The 11,194-nt window shown below is 51.7% G+C and overlaps 1 protein-coding gene across 1 annotated transcript in view; it reads left to right on the top strand.

Annotated features, from left to right (window-relative positions):
- Nucleotides 1–5,282: 5,282 nt before the first annotated feature.
- Nucleotides 5,283–11,194, top strand: part of RASAL1 (RAS protein activator like 1) — a 765,452-nt gene continuing 759,540 nt past the window's right edge. The window contains exon 1 of the mRNA XM_085633253.1: nt 5,283–5,821. Coding sequence (XP_085489379.1) covers nt 5,757–5,821 — 65 coding nt within the window. The 5' untranslated portion in view covers nt 5,283–5,756. The remainder of the gene's footprint in view (nt 5,822–11,194) is intronic.

Below are 11,194 nucleotides of genomic sequence, written 5' to 3'. Positions count from 1 at the left end.
GGAGGACTATACCGGAGGTAACGGGAGATGATACAGGATCGTGTAGTGTAAATATAGTGGGGAGCTATATCTGAATTCCATTACACCAGTGTAACAAAAAATAGCACAGGCCTATATAATACAACAACTGTAGGACATGACATAACATGTCACCACGACAGCCAGTTGCACCTATCACCCTACTCCTATTAATGTGTGCCTGCTGTTCATTTTCATGAACAACCCTGCCCACTCTGGAAGACAAAATGTCAGATCTAGTGCAGCAGGGGCAAAAGAGCAAGCTCAAAAGGAGACGTAAAGCGAAAGTAATGGGGACGGGGGTCGGGCTCCGAGGGTCTGCTCACGAGGCAGCGGCAGCTGGACAGCGTATGGAGATAGATGGGGGGGAGCAGATTGATCTGCAGTGTCACAGAGAACAGTGCAAGGGCAGAGCGGGGCAAGGGGAGGACAGAAGGGGGACATTTGGCTGGCTGGGAGCTGAATGAATGCTGAAACCTTTTCACACATAATTTACAGTGTTCACTTGAACAGTTTTGCCAGAGGCTTCTTACTGCAATATGTTTACCTTTGTGAACTCGTGGTAAAATGTTACCCTGCCTTAGCATAAGAAGATTCTTTGAGCCTGATTCGCTGCGTAATTGTAAATCACACGTCATCGCGATCGCTCTAAAAGCGAAAGTGATCGCGATGACGCACGAGTTTTCAAAGTGCTGCTGAAGGCTAGCGGTTCGCGCGTGCACGGTCGTGTGAACGCAAGCGATAGGCCAGCCAGCAGCACTTTGAAAACTCACATACAAAATGTCTCTATGAGCCAGCGCATGCGCTGGGCTCAGCGAGACCAAAAAAGGGGGCCCTAATTGCCCTCCAAAATGCCGCACTATCTTTAGTTACTGAGGCCAGATAAAGGGCCTCCCAAGCCTCCTTCATTGTAGCCTTTCTACCCCTTAATGCCTGTTTATATGCCCCTCTGGCTATCCTTATTGCAGGGACATTTCTAGGAATTTTCTGCAGTTCTTTTTTTAACCGGGAATGTGCTTGGGTGCATTTTACGTCGAACCATCCATGTTGTGGGTCGTTGTTTTTCCTCCTTCTAGTGAGGGACTCACTTATTACAGTGATTATACCCAGAAATGAAGCTAAAATCTTTTCAGGAACAGCTTCTTCACTCAGGCAGAGCTCTTTATCAATTTTACATTTCTTTACCACTGTATTAATCAGTTTTTCTTGGTCTACCGAGGCCCAACGAAGAGAATATCCAATGGTGCTCCCGATAGCTAAAGTTTAGCTTATCATTGTTGTTATGGGTTCTGATCCTCCTGCTAGATGGCAGTATGATCGTCAGGCAGAGTGGGAAATGATCACTAAGTAGGTTTCCAGAAACATAAAAAGAACGAGGACTACGTGCGTAATTACTTGATTTAAGTACGTAGTCAATCGTAGAGCAAAGTCCCCTCCCATTAAACGTCCATGGCAGAGGGGCAGGAGATGGACATAGCTCATTTACAAATCCTAGATCATGACTGAGGATAAGATCATTAAACAGCTCCCCTTAGGCAGTATGCCAAAAGTGTGACGAGCCTACCCCGTCTTCTCTTAAGGCTCCACATAGATTATCCCCAGCATTGGGACATAGTGGACAATTAAAGTCCCCTACCAGAATTACCATAATATCCTTTATCTTTCTTCTGCTAGCTGACTGCAGTGATTGCGAGATATTTGCCAAGACAGTGCCCGCTTTTCCTGACGGTATGTTATTATAAAAGTTAACCAGGACTATAGAACAAGTAGAGTCCACATCCATTTTAATTAGGTGGTGGTAGTCATCAGTGGCAAACAGAGTGATTTTCATTATTTCCAGGGTATTCGATACATATGTACACAGACCACCCTTAGCCCTACCGCTCTGCGCATCAACTGCCGGGGTATGGTAGGTCCTAAATCTGTTCAGATGTATCTCTTCCTTGGTCCAGGTTTCTTGAAGACACAGAATTTCGAACTTGGTAATAAAGTCCCAGCATAGTTGGTTACTTAGTTTAGAACTAGTCCCAGCTATGTTCCATGATGCAATATTACAACAGAGAAATTTGCCCTCATCAGTACAATTTTTTGGGTAAGTTGACCTCCCCTCCAATTCCTTCCGCGTGTGACTGAATAGATATGGAGCATTGTAGAGATCGACAGAGTTGATCGTGACTTTGTGTTCAGGGGCTAAAAGTCCTCGCACCTCGCCTCCTCTACTTTTGGAAAGGTCGCTAATTAGATCTATATTTAAAATGTAGCCGTCTAAGGTATCCTGAGAATCGACCTGACTCTCCATATTCAAGTCCATGTGTCCTCGGGCCTCACCTCTGGTATTTTCAGTTACAGGTTTAGGGGAAAGGTTATCATTATCCCTTGCTAATGTACCTCCTTTACTCCTATTTACATGGCTGGAAGGTACGAGAAAATTTCCCGAGGTCCAGTCAATCAATATTTTCCAGGGAGTTCAATGCATCAAAGTGGTTATAAGTTGGAATGGGGTATCTAAACTACTTTCTTCCCCTATGATTATCTCCCTCGGGCATATAGGCTTGATGTTGTAACAAATTGCATGGTCTGTAAAAATATCCCAGCGGTAGTATATTTATGGCATTCGGGTTAACAGGTCCATTAATGCCCCTTTCTAAGATTGTGTGTACTGATGAGGGTGACCTAAACGTTAAAACAACACAATCTCCACGCAATGATGTAGGTAAAGGGCCGACCCATCCAATCCTACGAACCATTTTAAAATCTGCGAAAAGATGATTGTTCAGACCAATCTTTGTAGTTAGAAAATGGAGGGACTTATTCTTTAGGGTGGACCAGCGCTCGAAGTCGTTATGTGAGCAAGGGGGAACATTAGCTAAAACCACTGTATACGGGGTGGCTTCTGCAGGAAGATTAGGATCTGCCGTGACGGGTATTGTTTCTATAAAAGAATTAGGAAAAAATGTGATGTAAATTAGGTTAAAAAAATATGAAATGTATGTGATCACAAGCAGTTTATGAAGAATAAATAAGAGAATGAAGATCTTGGGTCAGCGACAATGTTGGATTAATCCCTGTAATACATGTTGATAGGTCTAGCTGGAATGTTCCCTTATGATTATTGTGCCCTCTCCCCCTATTCCCGGACCTAAATTGGAGATTTGTGGGTTCCGGTTCTATAAGAGGCAGAGACCAAGGCACTGAGAGCCATTGTATTAACACCTATTGTTGGTGAAAGATGACAGGCAGCGAGGAGACACAAAAAACGGACATGTAACCGCACTCCATACAACCGACTGACTCCAAACTCGTGCTCGTGCTATACTTTTAAGGCTGGCTTTAGCTCGGACCTTTTGAGTTTACTAAACTGATACATGTAATATCCTTACTTGCAGGGGCTTTCTGCCAGCCCTCATCAGTACTGGACTGTTATTGCGTCATTCACATTTGTCTTTCGCCCACTACTGCATACATGGGGGAGGGGGGTAATGGGTCACCTACTACAGCCATCACTTTACGCTGGGTGATGGGTCCAGCCCTTTCACAAGGAGCACATCCGCTCACGAAATAGATCTCCCAGTGCCTTGGAATAGTACGAGACTATGTCGTTTCTGAGGTCAAAAGAATATTTTTTTATTTTACAGATGCATATGTGTTTAGGTTTTGCAAAAACCATGACAAAAAGAGAACCGACAAAGCCGAGAGGCTGGCGGCCAATGCCAGACCTGTTGTGTTTCACCGATGCTTGTTTCCAGCATGCGGCGAAGAAAGAAGGGTTGTCTTTTTGTTTGTGGTCGAAGCATCACCGTTTAGGACACGATAGCGGCATGCAAACTCTGTCGCGGCAACCCCCTCCCTTAGCTTCTGAATCCCTCCGCTGTGTGCTCGAGGCACAAACATAAGTGGGTGTTATCTTAAACGGTCTTTGCTGGAATCTGGACTTGCCATCGGGCCTGCTGTCATGATCTCTACTCGAATCCCCTCTGGGGAGGGCTGAGTCGGTAGAGAAGCGGGTGGATGGCCCCCGCTGTGAGGTGGGTTCACAGAGGAGGTGGGGAAGCCCGGTCTGATGTCAGAAGTGACGAGAGCCTGTGCGTCTGAATTTCCCCAGCAACAGGCCGCTATGGATGTAGCTTGGCAGAAGCTGGCATGCCCGCTCTTAGGAGCTGGGATTCGGGCACATTCCTGTGAATATCTGTCCCATGTGCAGACGGGAAATATAGCGCACACATATAAACCAGGCACTCCCACTGGCATGAGGGCAAACAGTTACCCCCCTCCCCCCCAACATTCCCATTACACCTCGATCTCGCGAATTTTGCTGTCCGTTGAGAATCTCTCCTTGTTTTCGTACAGAGACCCTCGCACCTTCTAGCCTGCCACTAGCCAAGGTGCACGGGAATGACTTGTAGCCCTAAGGATAAGTATGTTCCCCCGAGATTCTCCGGGGATTTCTGTTGACGTGCGAAATCTTCAATTAGCGGTGAGGTGAAAAAGGAACGATTCATTTAACTTCCCTTCGATATAAATTGAGAAAATGAGGGAATAAATACCTTATTTGTTTAAAGATCCATATAGCGCGACCTGGACCATAAGGTATTGGAGCGCTTTACATGACCACCAGTTACGTTACACAAGGACACGCTCATTTCTTGGTAGGCACGGGGAGAAAAAGTAATTTGTCCAGAATCACTAAAACCAGAACAGATACTCGAACCCAGGTCACCCAGCTCCCCAGTCAGCAGCTCTGGCCATAGAGCCACAAAGCCACAAAGGAGACACACGCGACAACAAAGAGAAGTGGAAAGTACGTTAATGTTGATTTAAAAGTACGTTAATGTTGGTTTAAGCCCGATGTTTTAGTTCGAAAGTGTGATACGCTGGAATCGAAGGATTTTGGACATAGGCGGGATTGTGTACAGCTAATTAAAAAGCAATTGAATTAATACTTGAAACAAACCCTTGCACATAAATAGAAATACAAAAATACATATACTACATGCACAACTTAATGTATGGACAATAAACACGTAGGAATATATAGACATGGAAGGTTAAGTGAACAGATGCATAAATTAGCCGAACGCACAGATAAGTAAATTAGCTGGCGGGATGATGGATGCGCTGTGGCTACGAAGCCAGTCCCTCCCGCTTTTCTCTGTGTCAGCAGTGCCCCCTGCCACCAGCAGGGGGCGGCAGAGGTCCGTCTGCTTCTCTTTTTCTTCCGCGCGTCTCCTGCAGTTCCCTCTCCTCGGCTACAACCTGTAGCTGTCAGAGACCAAAGTGGCTTCTTCTCCGTCAGACCTTGCAGCGGCACGACAGCCCCCTGCGCCCACCTGTCTACACCTCCGGAGGAACAAAACCCCACAGAGTGCGACCGTGAGACAACCGGCTCCCGCCGGCCAGCCTCCTACCTGCCTGGGCAAAGGTGGAGCGGTAGATACCAAGGGTGCCTCTGAAAAGCGGGGCCAGGAGCGGTGTCTGTCACCAGACAACAACCCTCTTTCGGGTGCCACCTGCTGCTTCCTAGCATACCCAGCGCTGCCCACAACGCGGTCTCTGCAGGGCCTCTCCCTCCAAGGCGCACGATGCACGGCCGGACCTGACGCCAGGATGGGCACCGGGCTGCCGGACATCCAGCTCTGACGGCCAGGACCCAGGACCCTCCTCCTCCCGGACTTGATGCCAATCGTTGAACCTGTTCACCGGAACAAGAACAACTTTGGTGGTTATCCTCATCGAGCAGCATGGCCAAAAACACGTCTCTGTACTTCAGGGTGGTGGAAGGAAGGAGCCTGCCCGCCAAGGATGTGTAAGTGCGATTTAATCTTGTTTTAGTTATGGATGATTCAAAACAAATCACAGGTTTTTAGATGTCGCTTTATTCTGGGGTTCAGCGAGTTGCAAGGCTCTAAAAGCTGAGACAAAGAGAGAGAATGTGTGTGCGCGAGAGATAGAGAGCGAGTGTGTGAAATGATGTTCATGTGTGTGAGAGTGGGAGGCTTAAAGTGGTTTGCTCAGGATCAAACGTTGTTCACAACGTAGTGGAAAGCTAGGATTCGAAATCGTGCTTTCTGGCTGTTGCAGAGCAGACACAGCTCCACTCTGATTTTTACAAATTTCTGCCCAGGGAGAGGAGTCACTATTTGCGATTTTTTTTATTATTCGTGGTATCAACTCATAATAGCGCTGCATGCAGACCCGAGGGCGCTTAAACGTGCAACTAGGGCAATGAGTTGATCAAAGGTTACAGGATAAGTGAATTACCAAATACGGATAAAACAATTAACTAAAATAGAATTCTGTCCCTGGGGACTGGAGCTTGTACAGCCCGTCAATGAAAGCTATTGGCACGTTGGCGCACTCGAGAAATGCCCATTCAGGACAGAGCAGAGGGTAAGAACTACAGCCTTTAAAAGAGCACAGGTGGCACCATACACACACCACACCGCTGGCATGCCATCCTTTGCGCGGCTCCTGGCGTCCATTGCCCCCTGTGGCTCCTGGCATTGACTGTCCTGTGTCTTTCGCAATTGATGGCAAAATCATGGCTCCTGGGGTTACTTCCCCTGCGCGGTTCCTCCTGGCCTGTCTTGCCCTGAACAGCTCCTGGCACCGCTTGTCATGCCTGGCGTCCCTTGCCCTCTGTGGCTCCTGGCATTGATCGCACCTGGTTGCCCTGCATGGCTCCAGGGGATGCGTGCCTTGCCGGGCTCCACCTGGCATGTGCTGTCCTAATTAGTTCCTCGCATCACTTGCAGTGCCTGGTGTCTCTTGCTCCCTGTGGCTCTTGGCACTGATTGCACTGCATGGCTCCTGGGGTGCACGCCTTGCGTGGCTCCTCCTGGCATGTGCTGTCCCTGACTAGGTTCTGACATCACTTGCAGTGCCTGGTGTCTCTTACTCCCTGTGGCTCTTGGCACTGATTGCACTGCAGGGCTCCTGGGGTGCACGCCTTGCGTGGCTCCTCCTGGCATGTGCTGTCCTGATTAGTTCCTCGCATCACTTGCAGTGCCTGGTGTCTCTTGCTCCCTGTGGCTCTTGGCACTGATTGCACTGCATGGCTTCTGGGGTGCTCGCCTTGCGTGGCTCCTCCTGGCATGTGCTGTCCCTGATTAGTTCCTCGCATCACTTGCAGTGCCTGGTGTCTCTTGCTCCCTGTGGCTCTTGGCACTGATTGCACTGCATGGCTCCTGGGGTGCTCGCCTTGCGTGGCTCCTCCTGGCATGTGCTGTCCCTGATTAGTTCCTCGCATCACTTGCAGTGCCTGGTGTCTCTTGCTCCCTGTGGCTCTTGGCACTGATTTCACTGCATGGCTCCTGTGGTGCTCGCCTTGCGTGGCTCCTCCTGGCATGTGCTGTCTTGATTAGTTCCTCGCATCACTTGCAGTGCCTGGTGTCTCTTGCTCCCTGTGGCTCTTGGCACTGATTGCACTGCAGGGCTCCTGAGGTGCTCGCCTTGCGTGGCTCCTCCTGGCATGTGCTGTCCCTGATTAGTTCCTCGCATCACTTGCAGTGCCTGGTGTCTCTTGCTCCCTGTGGCTCTTGGCACTGATTGCACTGCATGGCTCCTGAGGTGCTCGCCTTGCGTGGCTCCTCCTGGCATGTGCTGTCCCTGATTAGTTCCTCGCATCACTTGCAGTGCCTGGTGTCTCTTGCTCCCTGTGGCTCTTGGCACTGATTGCACTGCATGGCTCCTGGGGCGCACGCCTTGCCTGGCTCCTCCTGGCATGTGCTGTCCCTGACTAGGTTCTGACATCACTTGCAGTGCCTGGTGTCTCTTGCTCCCTGTGGCTCTTGGCACTGATTGCACTGCATGGCTCCTGGGGTGCACGCCTTGCGTGGCTTCTCCTGGCATGTGCTGTCCCTGACTAGGTTCTGACATCACTTGCAGTGCCTGGTGTCTCTTGCTCCCTGTGGCTCTTGGCACTGATTGCACTGCATGGCTCCTGGGGTGCACGCCTTGCGTGGCTCCTCCTGGCATGTGCTGTCCCTGACTAGGTTCTGACATTACTTGCAGTGCCTGGTGTCTCTTGCTCCCTGTGGCTCTTGGCACTGATTGCACTGCAGGGCTCCTGGGGTGCATGCCTTGCGTGGCTCCTCCTGGCATGTGCTGTCCCTGATTAGTTCCTCGCATCACTTGCAGTGCCTGGTGGCTCTTGCTCCCTGTGGCTCTTGGCACTGATTGCACTGCATGGCTCCTGGGATGCACGCCTTGCGTGGCTCCTCCTGGTATGTGCTGTCCTTGATTAGTTCCTCGCATCACTTGCAGTGCCTGGTGTCTCTTGCTCCCTGTGGCTCTTGGCACTGATTGCACTGCATGGCTCCTGGGGTGCTCGCCTTGCGTGGCTCCTCCTGGCATGTGCTGTCCCTGATTAGTTCCTCGCATCACTTGCAGTGCCTGGTGTCTCTTGCTCCCTGTGGCTCTTGGCACTGATTGCACTGCAGGGCTCCTGGGGTGCTCGCCTTGCGTGGCTCCTCCTGGCATGTGCTGTCCCTGATTAGTTCCTCGCATCACTTGCAGTGCCTGGTGTCTCTTGCTCCCTGTGGCTCTTGGCACTGATTGCACTGCAGGGCTCCTGGGGTGCTCGCCTTGCGTGGCTCCTCCTGGTATGTGCTGTCCCTGACTAGGTTCTGACATCACTTGCAGTGCCTGGTGTCTCTTGCTCCCTGTGGCTCTTGGCACTGATTGCACTGCATGGCTCCTGGGGTGCACGCCTTGCGTGGCTCCTCCTGGCATGTGCTGTCCCTGACTAGGTTCTAACATTACTTGCAGTGCCTGGTGTCTCTTGCTCCCTGTGGCTCTTGGCACTGATTGCACTGCAGGGCTCCTGGGGTGCATGCCTTGCGTGGCTCCTCCTGGCATGTGCTGTCCCTGATTAGTTCCTCGCATCACTTGCAGTGCCTGGTGTCTCTTGCTCCCTGTGGCTCTTGGCACTGATTGCACTGCATGGCTCCTGGGATGCACGCCTTGCGTGGCTCCTCCTGGTATGTGCTGTCCTTGATTAGTTCCTCGCATCACTTGCAGTGCCTGGTGTCTCTTGCTCCCTGTGGCTCTTGGCACTGATTGCACTGCATGGCTCCTGAGGTGCTCGCCTTGCGTGGCTCCTTCTGGCATGTGCTGTCCCTGACTAGGTTCTGACATCACTTGCAGTGCTCGGCGTCCATTGCCCTCTTTGGGTACTGGGTGACCTGTATGGCTCCTGGAGGTGCTTGCCTGGCTTGTCTTGGTGTGCCCAGCACCTGACACTACTTTCTATTCCTGCCCTCACTTGTCCCCTGTTGCTCCTGGCATTGATTGCTCCTGGGTGAAGTGTATGGCTCCTGGAGGTGCTTGCCTGGTGCCACCTTCTTGCGAGTGTTGCTCTGTCCACACCTGACACTACTTGCTCCCTGCCCTCACTTGTCCCCTGTGGCTTCTGGTAGTGATTGCTCCTGTGTGACCTGTATGGCTCCTGGAGGTGCTTGTCTGGCATGTCGTGCTGTGCCCAGCGCTTGACACTACTTGCTCCCTGCCCTCACTTGTCCCCTGATGCTCCTGGCATTGATTGCTCCTGCGTAACCTGTATGGCTCCTGGAGGTGCTTGCCTGGTGCCACCTTTTGGCATGTCTTGCTCTGCCCAGCACCTGACACTACTTGCCATGCCTGCCCTCACTTGCCCTTGCCCTCTGATGCTCCTGGCATTGATTGCTCCTGGGTGACCTGTATGGCTCCTGGAGGTGCTTACCTGGCATGTCTTGCTCTGCCCAGCACCTGACACTCCTTACTATTTCTGCCCTCACTTGTCCTCTGTGGCTCCTGGCATTGATTGCTCCTGGGTGACCTGTATGGCTCCTGGAGGTGCTTGCCTGGCATGTCTTGCTGTGCCCAGCACCTGACACTCCTTACTATTCCTGCCCTCACTTGTCCTCTGTGGCTCCTGGCATTGATTGCTCCTGGGTGACCTGTATGGCTCCTGGAGGTGCTTGCCTGGCATGTCTTGCTGTGCCCAGCACCTGACACTCCTTACTATTCCTGCCCTCACCTGTCCTCTGTGGCTCCTGGCATTGATTGCTCCTGGGTGACATGTATGGCTCCTGGAGGTGCTTGCCTGGCATGTCTTGCTGTGCCCAGCACCTTACATTCCTTGCTATGCCTGCCCTCACTTGTCCTCTGTGGCTCCTGGCATTGATTGTTCCTGGGTGACCTGTATGGCTCCTGGAGGTGCTTGCCTGGTGCCACCTTCTGGCATGTCTTGCTCTGCCCAGCACCTGACACTCCTTACTATTCCTGCCCTCACTTGTCCTCTGTGGCTCCTGGCATTGATTGCTCCTGGGTGACCTGTATGGCTCCTGGAGGTGCTTGCCTGGCATGTCTTGCTGTGCCCAGCACCTGACACTCCTTACTATTCCTGCCCTCACTTGTCCTCTGTGGCTTCTGGCATTGATTGCTCCTGGGTGACCTGTATGGCTCCTGGAGGTGCTTGCCTGGTGCCACCTTCTGGCATGTCTTGCTCTGCCCAGCACCTGACACTCCTTACTATTCCTACCCTCACTTGTCCTCTGTGGCTCCTGGCATTGATTGCTCCTGGGTGACCTGTATGGCTCCTGGAGGTGCTTGCCTGGTGCCACCTTCTGGCGTGTGTTGCTCTGCCCAGCACCTGACACTCCTTACTATTCCTGCCCTCACTTGTCCTCTGTGGCTTCTGGCATTGATTGCTCCTGGGTGACCTGTATGGCTCCTGGAGGTGCTTGCCTGGCTTGTCTTGGTGTGCCCAGCACCTGACACTCCTTGCTCTGTGTACTCTCACTTGCCCCCTGTGGCTGTTGGCATTGCATGCTCCTGGGTGTCCCGTTTGGCTCCTGGAGGTGCTCGCCTGGTGTGTCACCTTCTGGCATGTCTTGCTCTGCTCAGCACCTGACACTACTTGCTATGCCTGCCCTCATTTGTCCTCTGTGGCTCCTGGCATTGATTGCTCCTGGGTGACCTGTATGGCTCCTGGAGGTGCTTGCCTGGCGTGTCGCCTTCTGGCATGTCTTGCTCTGCTCAATGCCTGATCCTAATACTTGCCATGCCTGCCCTCACTTGTCCCCTGTGGCTCGTGGCATTGCACCCCTTCGAAGATCCTGGCACTACTTGCCCTTCACGACTACAAGCATCGTTTGGACTGTACGAAGCATAACGAGGCGGCACGGCCCTGGGATTC

This window comes from Triturus cristatus, chromosome 11 (genome assembly GCF_964204655.1).
Source record: "Triturus cristatus chromosome 11, aTriCri1.1, whole genome shotgun sequence".
NCBI classification, from domain to species: Eukaryota; Metazoa; Chordata; class Amphibia; order Caudata; family Salamandridae; genus Triturus; species Triturus cristatus.
The sequence above is the reverse complement of the archived record's forward strand: the minus strand, read 5'-3'. Positions and strand labels throughout refer to the sequence as shown.